This window comes from Mytilus galloprovincialis, chromosome 13, assembly GCF_965363235.1.
Source record: "Mytilus galloprovincialis chromosome 13, xbMytGall1.hap1.1, whole genome shotgun sequence".
Lineage (NCBI taxonomy): Eukaryota > Metazoa > Mollusca > Bivalvia > Mytilida > Mytilidae > Mytilus > Mytilus galloprovincialis.
In genome coordinates this window covers 73466987-73490986 of record NC_134850.1, presented here as the reverse complement: position 1 = coordinate 73490986, position 24000 = coordinate 73466987, and the positions used below count along the sequence as shown (strand labels likewise).

The window sequence follows — 24000 nt, the reverse complement described above, 5'->3', positions numbered from 1 at the left end:
AAGATTTTATAAGACTTTTACAAATGGCTTATAATTATACATGTAAAAGATTTATAAAAAGAAAAATGCTGGTCCATGGGCATTTTTTTAAGGCATTCAAATGAATAAAACCAGAGGATTTTCGAAAATCTGACAAAATTCCTAAACATGACAATTTAAGCAAACATCCTTAAGTTCGTTTCTCTGTGTGTCATGTGTGTTGCATCGTCGGGTTTTTTTTTGGTTATTTTTTTTTTGGGGGGGGGGCAAAATAATTGTTTCTGTTGTTTCGTTATTTTCCTCTTATAGTTGATGTGATTCCCTCGGTTTTAGTTTGTTAGCCAGATTTGTGTTGTCTCAATCTATTTATGACTTTCGAATAGTGGTATATTCTTCAACTCTTTACTTGTTTGGCTTTATGAATATTTTGATATGAGCGTTACTGATGAGTCTTATGAAGACGAAACGCGCATCTGGCGTACTAAATTATTATCCTGGTACCTTTGATAACTATTTACAACACTGGGTCGATGCCACTGCTGGTGGACGTTTCGTCTCCGAGGGTATCACCATCCCTGGAGTCAACATTTCGGTGTTGACATGAATATTAATAATGTGGTCATTTTTATGAAATTCTGTTTACAAAACTTTGAATTTTTCGAAAAAACTAAGGATTTTCTTAACCCAGGAATAGATTATCTTAGCCGTATTTGGCACAACTCTTTTGGAATTTTAGATCCTCATTGCCCTTTAACTTTTTGTTTGGTTTTATGAATATTTTGATATGAGCGTCACTGATGAGTCTTATGAAGACGAAACGCGCGTCTGGTGTACTAAATTATAATCCTGGTACCTTTGATAACTATTTACTGTTGCCTTTCTTTATGAAACCTTCAAATACTTTGTTCCATTTTCTATTATCAAGATGCAAGGGCGCATTCATATCGTCACATAGGATGATACTGGTAAATTTCTTTATACTTATCCATAATTTCTGAAATTTGATATAGTGCATCTTTGAAACTATTGTCCCCTCTAATTTGTGCAGATGGTATATATACATGAATTAGATATATTAAATTTGGTTACTGTCTGTTGTTAGCATGGTTATAACTTGAATGAGATAATTCCCATCCAGCATTATATTAACTGCATTGGTCAAGTCTTTCTGCAAAAAAATTGCTGTTCCACCATAGCCACGTATTGATTTATTATAGCCTAATATCGGGTAATTAGTAAAAGCAGGACGCCAATGGTATGATTATAAATTGACAGTGTATATAAAGTGACTGCTGAACAGACCCATGTCAAAAACAATTGCTTGTATGTATGTATATATTTTCAGGTGTTTTCTAAAATACCTGCAAGATTCAGTCATTTAACTAAGAAATTAAACAGCATTTTACAAATATCCTGAAACTATTTTATAGAATGATAAGTAAAATTAACAACACAATTGAAAGCTTTCAACACCGGAGCAGTTTTATTTATGATAATTACTGAATGAAAAAGGAGAGTTAAAATAATCAAAAATACATTTTACTTAAAAGGGGGAAGAAAGATCAAACTCATAGATTGAAAATAAACTGACAATGCCATTGCTACAGATAAAAAGAAAAACGGACATACAGACAAATGATAGTACAAAGGACACAACATAGATAACTAAAGACTAAGCAACACGAACCCAAAAACTGGGGGTGATCTCAGGTGGTCCGGAAGGGTGTGTAGATCGTGCTCCACATGTGGCACCCGTCGTGTTGCTTATGTTATTACAAATTCGGTAAATAGTCTAATTCGGTCGGTCACAATCGTGAAAAGGGGAAGGGTATTATAGTTACGACATGAGGAACATATCCAATATCATCTGTGAAACGGTTAATCCATTGATTGGAAAAGGCGACATAAGTACATGTTTTGCAAGCTTCTTAAGTCGAATACTCAACTGAAAAAAATATCTTCACCATCGATCACTATCAGGGACATTCGTTTCACTCAAATTAATACGTTTTTTGTGTGAGGGTGGAGTAAATTTAAGAAATGGAAGGGGGAATGTGCCAAAGAGACAACAATCCGACCATAGAGCAGAAAACAGTCTAATGCCACCAATGGGTCTTCATTACAGCGAAAAAATCCCGCACCCGGAGGAGTGCTTCAGCTGGCCCCTAAACAAAAAAATGTGTACTGGACGTCATACTAAACTCAAAAAAATATATATAAAAAAATACAAACAAAAGAACTAAAATTAGAAATCATACACGACAAAACAAACAAAGGCTAGACTTTGGATAGGCGTAAAAATGCGGCGGGTTTAAACATGCTTTTTTATATCTCAACCCTCTCCCCATGTATGTATCTCTATCCAATACAGAAAAACACACAGAACTACAAAACGAAATACTTATTACGCACAGTTTAAAGGAAGTCATAGGTAACAAAAGAAACTAAACAAAATGAAAATGATACATAAAATAACAAAAGACTACTAACAGTATATTGTTATCGTCTAAAGCAGACAAGGGACAACAAATCACGTATTGGAACTGATTCCTTAAGAATAATAATCTTAACCTAATGCATTTAGAGAAAATCTGATGGTTTAAAATGTTCATCAGTTTAAGATATATCTATCAGGAACATTTTCAGCCGATTCGGTGTATTCTTATCGCTTAACTTATACTGTATAAAGTATCTTTTAGATTTCAACTGCTTCTTGAGGAGGCTCGAGGGTACAAAAATTTCAGCAAATATTTAAACATCTTTTTTTATTCGTTACAAGTTTTATTTATTGCACTATTAAATATGGCACAAAAAACAACCAAAAATCGATTTGTTTTGGTCCCAGATGACATTTAAAATTAATGTTTATAACATTGAAAAAGCTCAAAATGATCTGCCCAATAACAAAAATGCCCTTTCTTTGGCATTAAAATTGAAATATCTTTTATTAACTCATCGGTGACCCTATATATATTTTTTTTCAAACAAGCTATTCTTAAATTAAACAGTTGTAAACTTTAAGCAATTTCTATAAAAAAAAAGTTTTTTTTTTTATTTCGATATCACCTCTATTTGTCCTATTAGTTCAACAGAAAAAGTACTTTAAAAAAAAATCATGCCTTTCGAAGGCAGATTGTGAGCTTAAATGAACAGTGACCGATTTTTTTATTTGATTTTTCTATTAAGTGTATTTTAAAGTTCCGATTTTTTTTACTGTACAGAAAAATAGCGAAAACCCATACTTAAAAAAAAAGATTTATCATACATGTACCCTCGAACCCCCTTAACTTATAATAAAGATATATATGTATACTGTATAAACTTAAAGTATCCTTTAGATTCTAAGCTTATTCCGGCTTAAATTTTTACTGTAAAAAGTATTCTTCTAGATTTTAAATTTATGCGTATAATTTTAAAAGTGTTCTTTTAGTCGATTTGAAATATATTAGCATGAATAAGTTTTAATTTTGTGACACATTTTAATACACGTACACAACTGTATGTGATGCGCCATAAAATAATAAGAAAAAGCTTTTATAGCGCGCTTATAATACTCACCCGACTATTTGAGTCGAATGTGTATTGGGGAACGTTATTGGTTTCTTCGTTTTTATCGCTTTGTCGAAAGCTGCTAATAATAGTGAACACTTCCGGGTTAAAATGTGACGTCACATATTGGAAAAGAAGAAAACACAAAGACACTTTTACCTGATTTAAAAAAAAAAGGGACTTTATGGTAGAAAAAATCGAATCAAATATCTAAGTAGAGAAGAAATGAGTGAACTCACACCAGACGAGGTAGATTATTGAAGCTAAACTAAAAATTCAACAATAATGATTTGTCATGATTCCTATTTTCAATGTTTTGACTGAATATTATAGTGAATGTATAAAATTAGGACTGATACTCTTTAAAAACCCTTGACGGTTTGTGTTACATCACATAATTATCCCTTCAAATACATTGATAATGGCATTCATTGTCCTTCCTTTGACAACTTTTATCATGTACAATGTATATTGTTGTTGCAATACACCTTATTGCTAATCCCAGCTGACCCGGCCACTTGAACTTTTGACGCATACAACAATCACTTTTCCATTGTGGCGTCAGATATTTTGATTTATGACGTCAAAATTTTACGAGAACCTGTGTGATATCCAGCAATGGCTGACAAATAGCGATAAGGTGTATTATTCTGTTATTGTATATCCCATATTAAAGTGCATATAAAAAAAAAGGACAACTCAGTTGAACTCTTCACAATACACATTATCGCTATTTGTCCGCCAATACTGGATATCACACAGGTTCCCGTAAAATTTTGACGTCATAAAGCAAAATATCTGACGCCACAATGGAAAAGTGATTGTTGTATGCGTCAAATGTTCAAGCGGCCGGGTCAGCCGGGATTAGCGATACGTTGTATAGACCAAATGACATAGAAATTTAAAACTATAGGTCACTGTATGGCCTTCAACAATAAGCAAAGCCCATACAGCATAGTCGTCTATAAAAGGCCAGACTTCACAAATGTAAAACAATTCAAAAGAGAAAACTTAGGGTCTAATTAATGTATAAACAAATGAACAAAAACCAAATATATAACACCGCAACAAATAACATCCACTGAATCACAGTCTCCTGACTTGGACCAGGAACATTCAAACAGAATGTTGTGGGTTTAAACATGTTAGCCGGTTCCCGACCCTCCCCTAATATGTGCTAAACAATGGGACAGTCATGCATATCATGACAGTGGTGTTACAGTTCAACATAAAAATGAACTATAAAATAATCTAGTGATATACATAGAATTGGCCTATGACTTGTTGTTACATACATCTTTAATTCATTTATATGTTGTTTTAATATTAAATTTTTCTGTATTCGGATCACGTCCCTATCTGTCTATTGTGCTCTTTCCAATAAAATATTGAATAAAAATCAGTTGAAAAATGCTCGTTAGATGGATCGATATAAATGGATCTAACACATAGTTAGCCACTCACATGATCAATTACATCAATTTTTTATCTTTTGTTTCTTTTAACCTGTTAACCATTGTTAACTGCAAACATCATGAACATTGCATGAAACTAAAGTCAATTTCAGATTAAAATAAATGTTTTGGGATTCCATATAACAGCTAATTGATAGCATCCATGATGATAGGACCCATCTAATTAAACATGGGTGTTACCCACTGATGCACAGGTTTCTGGGATGGAAAATCACGTGTCCATGATGTGTGTACATGTCTTATAGAGATATTAAGTTACTACATGTACGTATACTGACAAAATGTCAGATACATGTAGTCCAAATGACTGCTAATGTTAGAACTCGATAGTCCTAAAGTAGGTGCTGTATACTGACAAATGACTGACTACTGTTTATGTCAAATCATGGGTATGAGTTGCAATGAGAACTATCTTTTGAAAAGGGTTTCCCTCATCAACAATTGACACAAAGCAAAAAAAATAACATACTCAAAAAGACTAAAGACAAGTCATTGATCCAACAAGTTTGTCAGTAGTAATGCAGATAGAGATCACATTATAAACAAAATAATGTCTGGTTTAATTTTCCACTAATTATAACAGATAAGGAGAAGACGTCTGGCCAGGTTAGCAGGAAACCAGACTACCCCTCCAGATGGGGACAGGTCATCTGGAACCCAGTCTACACCTTCTAGTCAGTCTTCAGAAAGACAATCAAGCCAGTCAACACCAAGTCAATCATCTGTAGATACTTCACAGAGACGAACTCTTCCAAGTAAGTAATCATGAATAGATACTAAACAAAGTAGGCATGTTTATGCTACCCGTCGTAGTTGAATGGGTATTAAGTTTTACCCTTGTGTGTACATCCCAAAGTTGGTTTCCGTTGTCTAACTTTAGTTTGCCTCAACCGAATGTTAAGAAACTTATATATATATATCATGTATATATGGACCATAATTTGCTATTGGGCTCGTTTCCTATAACGATAGAAAAGTGATAAAAATGTGTATTACTGTAAGAAAAGTTGTAACCACATCTAAAGATGCCTTTATTTTTATCAACATTCAAGTGTATGTTACTCTTCCCTAGAAAAAAATTGAAATTAACAAATTTCAAAGATTATACGACCGTATTTTTGTGTCGTTTCTCGCGTTACTTTTCGCTTCCGAAGTGCATAATGCTGACTGATTTATAGATAATCGTCACCGGCAAATTTGTAACTTTTGCTTTCAAATAATAAAGAACATCGACCAATAAGAATAGTCAGAAGAAAATTCCGAGAACTATAAGTATTTCTGTAGCAGGTGTAAGAACACTAGCGTTACTTCGGTTTGCGATTTCGTAACGCAAATTTTAGATCAAGGCAATCTGCTTTGTTGTAATAGAATTTTTTTATAACAATATGCAAATATGAACTCTCGCGAGATGTTCAAACAGGTAAATCAGAGATGATTTACATTCTAGTTTTGTTCTTCGTAATAATTAAGTTAGAAAATGACGTTATCGTTATGCGTTACATTTCACACGAAACAGAAGTCCAGTTATTTCCTTTTTTTTTATTAAAATTGTTTTTGTCGTTAAGTTCTAATCATTTCCGGTTATTCGTGAAACATGTGACTAACGTGATCACGCCCTTACGACCGGATATATGAAATACTAGGTCTAAACATTGTTTTTGTTTCCAACGGGATGTTAGCAAACATAATCTGTAGACTTGTTTCGTCTTGTTTAAAAAAGGAAAATACAATTTTCAAAGAGATTGCGCTGGGGGTCTATTATTTTTCCTAAGTGCATAATGTTACATACGATCTTTTGTGAAAATAAATGCCCAATAACTTTACAAAATCGATTTCAGATTTGACAGACGTTATAACACACTTCGTTTCCCGATAACGATGTAAAGGGTCCTTGAAAAATTCAATCGACATTACGTCTCTTATCATTGTGCCGATGCTCGTTGGATTGATTTTGCTTCAGCAGTAAATATTACTGGATATTTTAGGTGAATAAAAATAATTTAATAAAAAATACATGTTAATATACCGTTACACTTGTAATGTACAAAAGTTGTATCTTTGTCACAATTTTTAATTATTTTTTTTTTATTCATGTTCTGCAAACACTTTTCAGAAACGCAATAAACTTGTCAAAGGAGAAGTAAACTTTTACCATGCATGACTTGAAAGGAAGTACTTTATTGATTTTAGCCCACTAAAGTAGGTTAAAATGTGGAAACTATGTAGATGGTGTACAGGTCACAAATATCACATGGTGCTTATTTTAAAGATTTTAATTACAAGTTAAAAGTTTTTTTCTTTACTGGATTTAAAGAATTTTACATTGCCAATGATTTGGAATAAATTGTATATAACTGGAATTTCAAAACCAAATATAAATACATTTTTTTGGCTAAAACATCAAGATACAACAATTATGGTATCCTGTATCAATGAAGAAAATATGGAAATTTCTGAATAAATTGTACTAATTGTTTTCAAAACAAGCACATATTTAGTAGTTTTATAATACTGTTACATTTAAGATGGATTTTAAGAAAAAGTATACTGTTCAGATTATTTTTAGCAGATTTTGCAATAAAATAAAACTAAAAAAATGCTTTCGGTTTCTTATGGTTTCCTGTCGCGTTTAAAAAAAACTTTAATTTAACATTGAAAATAGATTTTAAATATTAACATGAAGCAAGTAACACTAGTAATGGTGTTCATTTATGTCTTTTGAAATATATTGTGCAAAATAAAGAAAATAAAGATTGGTTTCCTGTTTGGTTTCCTGTCACGTAAACGGTGAATCAAAATGTATTAATTTTTTCTTGAAAAACTCAATTGTTCCATTAATACTATTCTAACACCAACACAACCCACAGAATAAAAGTTAAAGTTTTAGAACTTATAAAAAAGGATACAAAAAGAAACCAAAGGCCGAATACCAAATTATGGTCCATATACACAATGCTTATTACCACAAAACACAGATTAAGATTGAATTTTGGTGGCATCACTACACTATAGCTGTTATAGAGTTATGCCCGTTTACAAATGGGAAAATTGCCGAATTCCTAAAAGTACCATACATTTGTACATGTATCTGCAACAAGAAAGATGAGTTTGGGAGGAAAAAACAAAGAGGTTATTCATCATCATTGATCATGTTTATTTTTGTCAATGTATAAGAAAAGATCTGTTTTAAAAAAGGTTGCTTTACAAAAGTGTCTTTTTCTAACATTGTGCCCTCATACTCTTGCTTGAACACCGGTTTTCGGAAATGTTTTAATTTAATTTTCAATGATTTTTTTTAGGTACTTTAAGTGTAGACCCAATCACACCAGACTCACAGAGAAGTATGGAAGTGGATTCGGAATGCTCAGAAAAACAGTAAGTTTGATTTAGAGAAGTATGAAAGTGGATTCAGAATGCTCAGAAAAACAGTAAGTTTGATTTAGAGAAGTATGGAGGTGGATTCAGAATGCTCAGAAAAACAGTAAGTTTGATTTAGAGAAGTATGGAGGTGGATTCAGAATGCTAAAAAAACCAATAAGTTTGATTTAACATTGCTGTCACTGCTCTTTGTGTTGACATAATCTGTGACTAGGAGGGCAATATATTATATTGTAAGAGTATGCTTTATATAAATTTAGATTGGATTCTGGACACCCTTTATAAGAGTATGCTTTATTTTTAGATTGAATTCTGGAAACCCCTTTTAAGAGTATTTTTTTATTTTTAGATTGAATTCTGGAAACCCCTTTTAAGAGTATTTTTTTATTTTTAGATTGAATTCTGGAAACCCCTTTTAAGAGTATGCTTTATTTTTAGATTGAATTTTGGAAACCCCTTTTAAGAGTATGTTTTATTTTAAGATTGAATTCTGGAAACCCCTTTTAAGAGTATTTTTTATTATGCCCCACCTAAGATAGTAGAGGGGCATTAAATTTTGTACACATGTTCCCTATGATATGATCTTTTTAATTTTAATGCCAAATTAGAGTTTTTACCCCAATTTCACTGTCCACAGAACATGAAAAATGATAGTGCGAGTGGGGCATTCGTGTACTGAGGACACATTCTTGTTTTTAGATTGAATTCGGAAAACCCCTTTTAAGAGTATGTTTTATTTTTAGATTGAATTCTGAAAACCCCTTTTAAGAGTATTTTTTATTTTTAGATTGAATTCGGAAAACCCCTTTGAAGAGTATGCTTTATATTTAGATTGGATTCTGGACACCCTTTATAAGAGTATGCTTTATTTTTAGATTGAATTCTGGAAACCCCTTTTAAGAGTATTTTTTTATTTTTAGATTGAATTCTGGAAACCCCTTTTAAGAGTATGCTTTATTTTTAGATTGAATTTTGGAAACCCCTTTTAAGAGTATGTTTTATTTTAAGATTGAATTCTGGAAACCCCTTTTAAGAGTATTTTTTATTATGCCCCACCTACGATAGTAGAGGGGCATTATGTTTTCTGGTCCGTGCGTCCGTCTGTCCGTCCGTCCAACCGTCCGTCTGTCCCACTACAGGTTAAAGTTTTTGGTCAAGGTAGTTTTTGATGAAGTTGAAGTCCAATCGACTTCAAACTTTGTACACATGTTCCCTATGATATGATCTTTCTAATTTTAATGCCAAATTAGAGTTTTTACCCCAATTTCACAGTCCACTGAACATGAAAAATGATAGTGCGAGTGGGGCATTCGTGTACTGAGGACACATTCTTGTTTTTAGATTGAATTCGGAAAACCCCTTTTAAGAGTATGTTTTATTTTTAGATTGAATTCTGAAAACCCCTTTTAAGAGTATTTTTTATTGTTAGATTGAATTCGGAAAACCCCTTTTAAGAGTATGCTTTATATTTAGATTGGATTCTGGACACCCTTTATAAATAAGAGTATGCTTTATTTTTAGATTGAATTCTGGAAACCCCTTTTAAGAGTATTTTTTTATTTTTAGATTGAATTCTGGAAACCCCTTTTAAGAGTATGTTTTATTTTTAGATTGAATTCTGGAAACCCCTTTTAAGAGTATGTTTTATTTTAAGATTGAATTCTGAAAACCCCTTTTAAGAGTATTTTTTATTTTTAGATTGAATTCTGAAAACCCATTTAAGAGTATTTTTTATTTTTAAGATTGAATTCTGAAAACCCATTTAAGAGTATGCTTTATTTTTAGATTGCATTCTGGAGAACCCTTTTAAGAGTATGCTTTATTTTTAGATTCCAGTCTCAGATGGATGTTGATTCTGGAATAGAAACCATGGAAGTTGATGAAACAGAGACTAAATATGATGTGAAACGTCGACGGGTAAATACAAATAAACATGTATATAAACATAAATTCTAGGGAATGTAAATTGATGGTTTTCACTATTGAAATGTAAAATTCAAGAGGAACTGAATAGTCTTTAAGGGAATGTAGATTGAGGGTTTTCACCCTTGAAATGTCAAACCTAAGAAGGCAAACAACCAATAAGCATGATAAGACACATATTTTGGTTCATTTTGTATTTCTCATTGATGTATATCCCACCTCTATTGTTATACTTGTTGTGACAAATGAAATGCTGACTAGACATGTCAGAGAACACTTGATAAAAAATAACAAGAACATGCAAATTTTTAGAAAAGATAACGATGTTAAGTAACCACTCAATGTATCGTGTAATACAAATATTTCCTTGTAGTTTGACTTTAAATCAAGACTAATCATGTGATATTTCAGGAGGTCGGTGCTGAAGCTAATGAAGAACAAATGTTAAGTGCAATAAGGTCAATATTCCTGGTGTCCTGGAAAGAAAGTTCATCTGATACGCTTCATTTACCACAACTTAAGGACTCAGTAGAGGAAGGTTAGTATCGTAGGTTAAAAGGTTATGTGTGACTTGTGTGGATATAGATTAATTTCATCAGTGCTCATTGGCAAAACAAATGCTGGAACAGGCTTGTGGAGACAGTGAAGATAATCCATAGGCATATGATGATTAATATAGAGGAAAATCAAAGGGTCAAAAAGTTTTAAGTGTTCAAGTCTTATATGTATACATATTTGCAGGATTCCTGATTCCTGACAACCTTCCAGAGCCAAATTAGACTTTTGACCCCAATTTCACGGTCCACTGAACATAGAAAATGTTAGTGGGAGTTTCAGGTTTAAGTTTTTGGTCAAGGTAGTTTTTGATGAAGTTGAAGTCCAATCAACTTAAAACTTATGGGTGCTATAAACAGTTTCGTATAAAAAACTAGGGGTTATTCCCCAACTAAAAATAGACATGGAGGGAAGTCCCTTTTTATCAACATAAGTGGTGAAAAAGTATCATGTTTTTGGAATACGATTGCTTTTAAGCAATCTGTAGACTTCTACCGTTGACTCAGGGGCTCATTCCCTCACGTCAACCGTTTTATTCTAAACATTCAGCAACATCTCAGATTCTTATGATTGTCTTGCTTTAAAAGGTAAAAACAAGCAAAAGGATTGAACATAAACAACTTTCCTGTAATGTTCTTCTCATAATCTTCATGTTTGATTTTTCCGTTGACTTATATGCGTGTTTTTAACAACACGGAAAATCAGAATTAAGCAGTATTTATATTTAGTGTTTTTATAAATTTAGAAACACGTCAGAGGGAATTCCCCAGTTTTGATAAATGCGAGAGTTCTTTGAATTTCGATAATTCTATTTCTGTCATATAAGAACTGAAGTTTTCTATATTTTACCGTTATGAAACTGATACTGTACTCTCATATAGAAATTGAGACTCATTCATCATATCATAAATTAAATAAACGTTCTTGTTCCAAATCGCAAATCGGGGGTTTGTTTATGTATTTATGCGCATGCGTATAGTTTTCTTGATTTCAAGGGGTATCAGATTGAGTGGTTGTTCTGGATTCCCCGCTTATTAATTAATTTGAAACTCATTCTATGTCTTCTATGTCTGCCTGCTACTGAGGGTTTAATATTGTTGTTGCATAATTTAAAATCATATGCATCATTTAAATTAAAATCAATGAAGTTTTACTTATAACACCCCTTTAGTCGAAATGGAGTCTTCCATATTATCGTTTCGAGTTGTCTCCCTTTCAGAAGTATTTCCCGTCAAAATCGTCTCAATTTAAACAGAGGAGTGTACGGAAGGATTCATGCCCACTGACCAAAAGGAAATTAATAATTAAAGAGTTAGAAATGGGGTTCCTCCTAGAATTAACGGTGATAAGATACGAAGTAATAGTCCGAGATTACTGGGTACAAGTCAAATCGGCACCCATAGAAAAAGTCAAATCGGCACCTATTTAAAAGTCAATTCGGCATCCAATAATATTTGATATAATATATGGGACTGGGAAATGGGGTTCCTCTTAGAATTAACGGTGATAAGATACGAAGTGAAAAGTCCCGAGATTACTGGGTACAAGTCAAATCGGCACCCATAGAAAAAGTCAAATCGGCACCTGGTTAAATCGGCATCTAGTCAAATCGGCACCTATTTAAAATTCAATTCGGCATCCAATAATACTTGATATAATATATGGGACTGGGACTATTTAAGTTTGTAATTTAAGTATACTAGCATAAAAGTCCCCCATGGTCCCAGCTTGTCTGGCAAATCAGCCGTTGGACATCAGAGTAATCTCGAACTATGAAGTGAAATACCTTCTCTCTCTCTCAGTGACTGCTGTGGAAAGTAAACTTGGAATTGATAGCACACAAATAAAACACAATAAGTACATTGCTCCTACACTTGTATCCGGGATTAGCTATTTTTAAAGTTGAGTGACTATTCAGATTTATATTACCTTTGCATGTGCAGTTGAATTAGTTTTGAAAATAATACTATCCAGCTGTACCAGGCCTTGCGGTCATAAAACTTTCGAGTCAGTTTTTCTGTACTCATACTAAAAAGTCGACCAATGAAATTGCTTGATTTCTTGTTTCGAGCATGATTTTTGTGCTCCAAGCACTGAGCAAAGTTTTATGCCTTCAAGGCCATAGTCCAAATAATTATGACGTCTTGGAAGGCTATCATAATTTTTTTTCTTTGACGCCTTACTTCGACGTCGAAATAAAGCGTCAAAGAAAAAAAATATAATAGCCTTTCAAGACGTCATAATTATTTGGACTATCAAGGCCAGGGCTGCCAAAAATGCGTGAGACTCACGCATGTTCATGCTTTTTTGCAGCAGTATCCTTGGATCAATTTTTTCCTCTTTTTGGCCAAATCTCACGAATTTGCTTAATGAAAAGTTGGCAGAACTGCTATATATGTGTCAATGAAAACTATATGGCAATCGTATCCCTCAGAGCATTCTGCTCTTTGATTTGTATTTGGTTGTAAAGATATGTTAATTAACTTCAATTAAAAGCAGGCGAACGTACCCTGAAGCATGAATTTTTTGAAAGACCAGGTAAAAATCTATGAAATTCATACAACTTTGATAATGAAAAATGTGCAGGTATCATGTCTTCAGGGGTGTGCACATGACCTGATTTCAGGTTTTTTAAGCTTAAATTAGGCAATGTTTTTCCCAGTTTCTCTGGATAAAACTTTTTTTATACTATTAAAAGTACCCTTTTTTTTTTATTCCATTATAAACTAGAGAACATTCTGATTCCAGTGATATCTAGTTTTATACAGGTATCTTTATTAATCAGTCCACCACTAAGGGTCACTTATAAATGGTCCCTCAAAATATGACGTCATAGAAAAAAACTGTTGATTGCACCCTATGTACACATGTTCTGTATGGTATGATCTTTCTAATTTTAAAGCCAAGTTAGATTTTTTACCCAACTTCATGGTCCACTGAACATGGAAAAAGATAGTGCAAGTGGGGCATCCATGTTTGAATACTGAATAACAGCACTTCAGCTCCCTAAAAAAATTTCCTTTTGTTATCAATTTTATATACAGGTTGTATAGATTTTAAAGATTTGGTGAATGAGACAGTAATGGAGGTATTGCTAAAGATACGAGAGAGCCCTGATAATCCTATCCTGAAACTTAGAACTGCATCACCAAGGAAACCAGGCTCCAGTCCTAAAACGTAAGTCTCCAACCCAAACAATTGTATCATCAAGGAAACCAGGCTCCAGTCCAAAAACGTAAGTCTCCAACCCAAACAATTGTATCATCAAGGAAACCAGGCTCCAGTCCTAAAACGTAAGTCTCCAACCCAAACAATTGAGGTTCATGTGAAACAAGTCTATGTAAAACACTGAAAAATGAAAGCAACAAAACGTACACTCAATAACAAAATGAACTTTACATAAGGATGAAGGGTATATTATAAACAAGAAAAGGAAAAATTCCACATTGTCTTTAATTTTCGTATACACATTTCTTTAAGAAGTTTTAATATCAAGGTCTTAAAAGAATCACTTTAACTTAGGCTATTATTTCTTAACTAATCCTACATTTCAAGACCAACATTATTACATGTTTTATGGTTTTATAGTGGTGGACTATTTCTGCTTAATAGTATCAAGGATAATTTGTCCATGAGATTCATTTGTTATATTATTCCATACATTTACTTCTTTCATCTTTTAGCTGGAAAGTTATTAGTTTTAAAAGATTAGTTATGAAGTAGAGACATTAATATTGTATTTATTTATTTAGGTCTTTAGCCCCCAGTTTACAATTACGAAGAGAATTTAAGTATGAACCAGAGAAATGTAAGGATACAGATTTAATAAACTATTTACTGGACAGCTATGATAGAGTAGCCATTGAAGAAAGAACAGCTCCTAAGGTATATACGAATTCTGCAAAAATCTATTAACTACTGTGGATTCATAATTATTCCTTAGATACCAATTTTTCGTGGATTTCGTGGGTACAAGGGAACCACGAATTTAAATATTCAAGGGTTTGCAAATTTTCTTAAGGAATGTATGCAGTCTTTGTCAAAACCAAGAAATTAGATATCCACGAATATGCAAGTTTTCCTCAAACCACGAAAATTGGTACCCACGAAAAGAAATGAATCCATAGTATATGAAAAGCAATGGTTTACTTAAATATCAATATTGGTATATCATAATCACTGCCATCTCATATATGATAAAGTGATATGACTCACACTAACAATTTCTACGTTTGTCTTGAATATGCACAAAAATAATTGCTACAGGTCATTGAGCGAACAGCAATCAATCAATCAATCAAGCACTTAGAATAAGACAATCTTACTGCAGTAGTGATGTCCTTTATTATACGACCGCATAATTTGAAAATTTTTTGGTCGTATATTGGTATCACGTTGGCATCGTCGTCGTCATTGTCGTCCGAAGACATTTGGTTTTCTCACTATAACTTTAGAAATCTATGAAATTTTAACACAAGGTTTATGACCACAAAAGGAAGGTTGGGATTGACTTTATTAGTTTTGGTTCCAACAGTTTAGGAATTAGGGGCCAAAAAGGGCCCAAATAAGCATTTTCTTGGTTTTCGCACTATAACTTTAGTTTAAGTAAATAGAAATCTACGAAATTTTGACACAAGGTTTATGACCACAAAAGAAAGGTTGGGATTGATTTTGGAAGTTTTGGTTCCAACAGTTTAGGAATTAGGGGCCAAAAAAGGGCCCAAATAAGCATTATTCTTGGTTTTCGCACAATAACTTTAGTATAAGTAAATAGAAATCAATGAAATTTAAACACAAGGTTTATGACCACAAAAGGAAGGTTGGGATTGATTTTGGGAGTTTTGGTCCCAACAGATTAGGAATAAGGGGCCCAAAGGGTCCAATACTTTGTTTGATTTCATCAAAAATGAATAATTTGGGTTCTTTAACCCTTTCACCGATTGCTGCCCAGACTGAAGCTACTCTGAGACGATGGCTTCCCTGGCTACTATAACTTAAGTGGGAGATCTTCATAATAAATGTCAATAAAAACTTGTTTGTAGTTATTTCTTTCACTAACACTATGTTCACAGTTTTGTTCATGTTTTGATAATTTTTTCTTCATAAAATATTCAAATTTTAAAATTTTCGGCATTATTGAGGTGAGATTCTCCAAATTCTGCTCTTTGACCCCAAATTGTAATTTTTTAACCCAAAACGGCAAAATTTTGAAAAATTTTACGAGGCTGTACAAATTCCTCACACTGAACGATGTCCATTCCAAGTGTTTTGTACATAAAACGACATTTTATGTAAAAAAAGTATACTAGTTTGGCTTCAATTCTTCCATATTCTTTAAAAAAAATGTTCCCTCATTTCAAATTCTCGTAAATTCCGTAAATTTCCTCTATTTTTGACACGGTTTTCAACAAACGGAAGCACCATGTTTACACTTTCATCCGGGTATTCATCAAAGAAAGATAACTCATGTTTGCACTGTTTTGAGCGGGAAATATAAAAGAGGTATTCCGATCTCGGTAAAACGGGACTCATCGTCAGCTGTCTGAAGAGTGAGTCCCGTACCGGGACTCATTGGCGAAAGGGTTAATATGTCGAATCTAACTGTGTATGTAGACTCTTAATTTTTTGTCCCGTTTTCAAATTGGTCTACATTAAGGTCCAAAGGGTCCAAAATTAAACTTAGTTTGATTTTAACAAAAATTGAATCCTTGGGGTTCTTTGATATGCTGAATCTAAAAATGTACTTAGATTTTTGATTATTGGCCCAGTTTTCAAGTTGGTCTAAATCAGGGTCCAAAATTAAACTTTGTTTGATTTCATCAAAAATTGAATAATTGGGGTTCTTTGATTTGCCAAATCTAACTATGTATGTAGATTCTTAATTTTTGGTCCCGTTTTCAAATTGGTCTACATTAAAGTCCAAAGGGTCCAAAATTAAACTAAGTTTGATTTTAACAAAAATTGAATTCTTGGGCTTCTTTGATATGCTAAATCTAAACATGTACTTAGATTTTTGATTATGGGCCCAGTTTTCAAGTTGGTCCAAATCAGGATCCAAAATTATTATATTAAGTATTGTGCAATAGCAAGAAATTTTCAATTGCACAGAATTTCACAATAGCAAGAAATCTTCCACAATTGCACAGTATTGTGCAATAGCAAGTATTTTCAATTGGAGTTATCTTTCTTTGTCCAGAATAGTAGTTGAATCAACTTTAATCATTGTTTTATACAATATACAATGTATATTCTCTTTTACTACCAACTGATAAATTAAAACAATCTTTACCATTTAGTGATAACAAGCACTTTTTTTACATTTTAATATTTTATGATGTATTTAAATGAGTAGTTATTGTTATTGTTGCAAACTACATTAGAAATTTGAATTGAGATCAGTTTTGGAATGAGGGAAAGGGGGATGTGAAAAAAAAATTGGGGGGGGGGAGGGTCAATTTTTCTCATTTCAGATTTCATAAATGAAAAGAACATTTCTTCAAACATTTTTTTGAGAGGATTAATATTCAACAGCCTAGTGAATTGCTCAAAGGCAAAAAAAAAATTTCAAGTTCATTAGACCACATTCATTCTGTGTCATAAACCTATGCTGTGTCAACTATTTAATCACAATCCAAATTTAGAGCTGAATCCAGCTTGAATGTTGTGTCCATACTTGCCCCAACTGTTCAGGGTTCAACCTCTGCGGTCTTATAAAGCTGCGCCCTGCGGAGCATCTGGTTTTTAAGTTAAATTGGATAGATATCTACATGATTAACTAATAATTACTTCTTGAATTTTAACTTTATGACATACTGTTGATTAAATTATTGCGTGGGTATCAATTTTCGTTGATTGAGGAAAACTTACATTTTTCATGGTTTTACCAATTTGCATAAGAGCCTATAGGAAATTCGTTGAACTTTTCAATTTGTGGTTTACCTGTTCTCACAAAACCCACAAAAGATGGTACCTAATGAATCCACAGTAATGGAACTATATAATAGTCTTGAGTCTTGTCAAATAGTTAAAATTCTGTGACATTATTTCATTGATTTAAAAGCATTCTAAAGATGAAATTCACTATTTATTCAAATGCATCAATATTACAGAGAGCAAGTATGCCACCTATGAGTACAATGTTATCTTCAGCAAGGAACCAGTGTGTCTGTCATACAGCTATGGTTTTACAAGGAGTTTTTACTAGACCAAGGTAGGTTACCAGTGTGTCTGTCATACAGCTATGAGTCCAAAGTTTATACTTAATATGAGGCAGGCATTACCTGTAAATGGGGACGAAGTCTGTATGAATTATTTTTTTGTAGCTTAAATATTTGTTAAAAAAAAAAGAAACGGAAATACCGTAATGTTTCCGATTTTGGTTCTGTTGTTAGGGATTTAGTTGTGACGTTATTTAAATTATGACGTCATATGCATTGTAAACAAAGAAACGCTATCATCAGGTAACGTTTTTTCATATCAAGGAATTATTAAAAATGAAATTTGTATTGCACGTTCCTTCCTATTTTATACTAGACTGATAAATATATATTTTACTCAAAGTTTCATACAAACGAGACCGGAAAAAGGAAGTACATTGTACATTTCTGCGCCGGTCCGGGATTTCAAAACACGACAAAAAAAATTTGAACGATTTTGAGTTCATTAGTACAATGAAAAATTTGGGAAATTTTCCCGTATTTTTTTTTTTATTGAATTTTCGACTGTTATTGGGGACTCCGTCCCCATAATATGTACATCAACTAACACCAGAGGACGTATCATAATGTATGTACAACTTCCTAGGTCAAAGGTCAATGTAAAAAACTTAGGTATCAGTTGACAATCCCATGGCCTATGTTGAGGATACAAATTATTTACCATGCATTATTAACAGCTAGGCCGACATAGATAGCTCTCATCTCAATGATGTCTAGTTTGGTCTACTTATGATACACTGTATGTTCATTGTCTAGTTTTTTGTATGTTTACTGTTTACTGTTTCTTGCTCACCCGATCAAATCCTATGTCCTGTCGGGTGTGTGTAAAACATGTGATATACTGGAGATTCTTTATTTTCTTGGCTAACAATTTTGTGGATTTATGACAAATTCTTTTTTGGTGAATATTTGATTTTGTGGTTTAGCAAAAGTCAATGTACAAGCCTTTAGATAAATTGTACTTCTTTGAACATTTAAAATTCTTGTTCACCTATTTCCACAAAATTGGTACCAAACGAATAATAATGAATCCACAGTATTTGTTTTTTTGTACATAATTGATTTTTTATTTGTTTTTAGATCTGGAATGTCCTTATTATTACCTTATTTATTGTCTCACAACCTTCCACGAGGATTTTTACCTGAACTTGTACAGACAATCTGTCCTGATAAAGATACGTTCTGTATGGTAAGTTACAAAAGTTCTCTGTGGAGCTTTTCTCATCACTTGGCATCCATTGTCCGTCGTCGTTTGTTTACTTTTACAAAAATCTTCTCTGTATAAACTACTGGGCCAAACAAAACCAAACTTAGCCTAAATCATCCTTAGGGTATCTAGTTAAAAAAATTATCTTATGACATTGTTGGAAGCCTTGACTTAAAATAGAACATGGGGGTAAAGCATTTAATTAGAGCAAATCTGACATTGGAGTAAAAATGTTCCTCGGGTCAAGATCTATCAGCCCTGAAATTTTCAGATGAATCAGACACCTTGTTGCTGGGTTGCTGTCCCCTATAAGTATTTATTAGGAAATATTGCAGTTTATTGTTATTACATGTATGTTGAATATTATAAAAGTGATAGATAAACTGGACACAGCAAAATTGTTCAGCAAAGTAAGATCTACAAATAAGTCAACATGACCAAAATTGTCCCAAAAATAAGTTATTGCCCTTTAAAAGTCAATTTTTCGTAATTTGTTATCTATACAAAAAACTTCTTCTCTTGATCTAAATAAAAAACTGTAACCTATGACCCCCAACCATTAACCAAGATGGCTGCTATAGCTTAAAATAAAACATGGGGTAAATTGCAGTTTTTCGGCTCATATGTATCTCTAAAACTAAAGCATTTAGAGCAAATCTGTGGAGAAATATTGCTCATCAGGTCAAATTCTATCTAACATGAAATTTTCAAAAGCATTAAACAACGCTTTGATAAGAAAAGTAAGTTCTTCGAATAATTCAACATGATCCAAATTGACAATTGACGCCTTCAAGATATTTGTTTTTAAAGGCAATTTTTCCTAAATTTTTGTAAATTTTTACAAAAATCTTTTCCTTTCAATTTACTGGGCCACTATCACCAAAACAGACTGAGAGAATTTTGTCATGAATTCTATTCTTTTCTATAATGTGTGTCCCTTGTTTAATATGCACATAGACCAAAATGAGCGACACAAACTCTTTAGAAAGATAAATTCCTTCGGGTATATGCTGTGAATATAGTACTTTAAAAAGGGAAATAACATAAAATTAATGAACAGCAATCAAAATTCACCAAGTACCTCTACTTGGGTTCTTTGGGGGAAAATAGATGAACAAGCAGTAGCAAACAACATCCAACAAATACATATAATGGTATTGTTCAGATATGTTGACCTGGTACGGGGAAACATTATTTGGTAAACCAGTTTTACTTATGTTAAAATAGTAGCTCTTGTTACAGATATTCATTTGATTTATGATAGAATTCAAAACTCTTGTAAAAACAATATCTAAAATTTGTTTCCTGCAGTGTTAATAATCTGGTTCCCTCATTGATTTACACAATATGTTTATAATGATCCTCTTTGTTTACATTGTAGATATTTGAACCAGTTCTCCACTGTTTAACACGGATGATCCATCCTTTGTCTCTAGATAGTGATGAGTATAAGGACCCCCTCTGTGTGTTGACGGAGTTATGTGATATAAAAAGTGGCAATACAAGGCCAGTCTGTTCTCTGGTATGTACAAATCGCTGGTGTTACTTTTAAAAGCCAAGGGCAGATAATTATACTGAAGTTGAAATGACAACTTGTGGTTTTTTTTCTCAAGAAAATAAGGCCTGTGACAGCTATTGTTATTAACGTGTATGTAACACCAAAAGCCCTTGACTGCATCTTTATTATAACAGGACACAATATAATAATTCATATATATATATATATCAATAAAAACAATTTTAAAACTCTTTCAATACAAATTCTGTGGTGATTAATATTATTGTTCTTTCCATTGTATAGATCCAGAAACAGGAGGCAATATAATAATTTATATACATTTTAATAAAAACTGCTTCAATACATGTGTTGTGTTATATTAATGTTCTTGCATTTGTATAGATCCAGGTATTGGGATTGCATGTTTGTATTCCTTTAGATAATTCTTTCGTTGTTTTTATAGATAGTAAAACAGAATAACTGGTTACCTGATTCTTTAACACAAGCGGCAGGGATAGAGTTAGAGAAGTTGTCCATGTTAGGACCATTTCTAGGTTTATCACTGTTTGCTGAAGACAATGTGAGTTAGTAATAAAACACAAAATGGTGGCAAAGAAAAATAGAAGTGCTCAAAGAAAATACAATGAAATTATCAAATAAATTTTAAAACCTTAAAAGATTCCAAAATTTTTACTTTACTGCATCCATACCCATATGAAAGACATGGACAATTATATATAGATAAACTTATTCTATAAAAAAAAAAACAGACACACAAAGTCATAGTAAATTTCACAGAAGATGATTTTTGAATGCATTTTACTATAACAAATACAATACAATTGTCAAGAATTGGAAAAATATTCAAAGTACAGCATTCATTAAGCAGTAATTTTTATCTTATGTAAAAGTTCCACTTGAAAGTGGCTATTATGAAGTCTTCATACAGCCATTGATTTGCTTTTGGAGTATCATCTTGCAGTTATTTTAGTTTTATGTCTAATGTAAATGGCATAAATAAAGGCAACAGTAGTATACCGCTGTTCAAAACTTGTAAATCAATGGACAAAAAACAAAATCGGCGTAACAAACTGAAACTGAAGGAAACGCATTAAATATTAGAGGGGAACAAAGACACAACATTAAAATGTAACACACACAGCTACGGACTAAGCATTAGACAAAATCCGATGAGAATAACCAATATAACATCAAAACCAAATACATGAATTTGGGATAGAAAAGTACCATGACATGTCTTATAGTAATGTGAATTCAAACTCAAGTATAAGAGAAAAGAAATGACACAACGGAAACACAACGTTAAAATGTAACACACACACAAACGAACTATAATATAACAATGGCCATATTCCTGACTTGGTACAGGACATTTTAAAAAAAAAATGGTGGGTTGAACCTGGTTTTGTGGCATGCCAAACCTTCCTCTTTAATGGCAATGTTAAATATAACATTAAAATAACAACATTACATTACAGGACTACAATACAAATAAATAGGAGAACATATTAAACAAAGAAACACATGAATAATAGCATAACCAACATTTATTGATCTGAGAGTTATGTTGTAAAGGAGATCTGTAGTACTTTTTTGCACATTGTGACTTGGATGGAGAGTTTTCTCTTTGATGCATCTTTCTATTTCTGTATATTTCAAAAAGACAGCAGTTGAAACAACATAGAAAATCAAAACAGAAAGTATCATTTCAACAATCAGACATATTCTAATATGTATCATGTCACAAATATATGTTTTATTTTTCCTATGTATTTAATGTACATGTATGTGAATGGTATTAAACAATGTATATTTCAGACTAGAGTGGTAGAAAAATATTTTTCTGGCCATCAGTTAACACCCGACAATATCAGGATAACACAACAGTCATTACAACATGGCTTAGAATTTGTACGGGTAAGTACACACACACTTTTACATATGTTGTGTAGGCAAAACAATTTAAATGAGAAAACTAATGGACTAATTTATAAATGTAAAAACAAAATGAACAAAAACAAATATGTAACACATCAAAAAACCACAACCACTTAATTACAGGCTCCTGACTTGGAACAGACATGTGCATTACAGAGAGTTCCATGGTTAAACATGTTAACGGGATACAAACCCTCCCTGTAACCTGGGACAGTAGTGTAACAGTACAACATAAAAAGGAACTATAAAAATCAGTTGAAAAAGGCTTAACTCATCAGATAGATGCAAATAGAAATACTGTATAGCGGGTTATTTTCGCGGGTGTAAAATTTCACGATTTTAATTGAATACGGTATACGAAATATTCTGGGGGGTTCAAAACTTTTATCAATACCTTTGCATGTACACTTTTATATTGGCGTATTTTATTTTGGTGATTTTTTTCTATCCACAAAAATAAGCAAAATCTACAGACCTGAGAAATAACCCACTATACGGTACATCTAACAAAAACACAGACATGACTGTGTACTTGAGTAACCCAGCAACAAAAAGACACTAAGTACAGATCTGAGAGTATTCTTAGTTACTGACAGCCAGTTCAAAGCCACTAACAACTAATAAAAACAATCATGCACCTAATATACATTTGTTTATGTAAATTTAGTTGGATATTCTTTTTGTTTATATTAATGCAAGGTTTTTATGAGGTTTTTATCAGTATATTGTCATAAATTTATTTTCCATGTCAGCATATTATTTTAATCTTTGAAAAAACTTTATTTTTGATATGTTTCAGAATGAATTATATAAGATAACCCATACTATTCTAGTCAACTCCGAGAGCAGAGATTCAGCCTTGTCTTTCATAGCCACAGCTTTAGAGAGGAACTCCAAAAAATCTCAAATACAGGTAAGTTATATCTACAGCTTTAGAGAGTAGAGATTCAGCCTTGTCTTTCATAGCCAATGCTTTAGAGAGAAACTCCAAAAATATCAAATACAGGTAAGTTATATCTACAGCTTTAGAGAGTAGAGATTCAGCCTTGTCTTTCATAGCCACAGCTTTAGAGAGAAACTCCAAAAATCTCAAATACAGGTAAGTTATATCTACAGCTTTAGAGAGTAGAGATTCAGCCTTGTCTTTCATAGCCACAGTTTTAGAGAGGAACTCTAAAAATCTCAAATACAGGTAAGTTATATCTACAGCTTTAGAGAGTAGAGATTCAGCCTTGTCTTTCATAGCCACAGCTTTAGAGA

The 24000-nt window shown here is 32.6% G+C and overlaps 1 protein-coding gene across 3 annotated transcripts in view; it reads left to right on the top strand.

Annotated features, from left to right (window-relative positions):
• Positions 1 to 3642: 3642 nt before the first annotated feature.
• Positions 3643 to 24000, top strand: part of LOC143056964 (ubiquitin conjugation factor E4 B-like) — a 52328-nt gene continuing 31970 nt past the window's right edge. For 2 of the 3 annotated variants that reach the window (XM_076230175.1, XM_076230177.1), the window contains exons 1-14: positions 3643 to 3777; positions 5587 to 5758; positions 8303 to 8352; positions 8459 to 8484; positions 10211 to 10298; positions 10716 to 10842; positions 13904 to 14036; positions 14612 to 14744; positions 17969 to 18069; positions 19157 to 19265; positions 20665 to 20805; positions 21245 to 21361; positions 22621 to 22719; positions 23540 to 23653. In XM_076230175.1, coding sequence (XP_076086290.1) covers positions 3754 to 3777; positions 5587 to 5758; positions 8303 to 8352; positions 8459 to 8484; positions 10211 to 10298; positions 10716 to 10842; positions 13904 to 14036; positions 14612 to 14744; positions 17969 to 18069; positions 19157 to 19265; positions 20665 to 20805; positions 21245 to 21361; positions 22621 to 22719; positions 23540 to 23653 — 1434 coding nt within the window. In that variant the 5' untranslated portion in view covers positions 3643 to 3753. Of the gene's footprint in view, positions 3778 to 5586; positions 5759 to 8302; positions 8379 to 8458; positions 8485 to 10210; positions 10299 to 10715; positions 10843 to 13903; positions 14037 to 14611; positions 14745 to 17968; positions 18070 to 19156; positions 19266 to 20664; positions 20806 to 21244; positions 21362 to 22620; positions 22720 to 23539; positions 23654 to 24000 lie in introns of all 3 variants that reach the window. The other variant, XM_076230176.1, reaches the window with a different exon arrangement.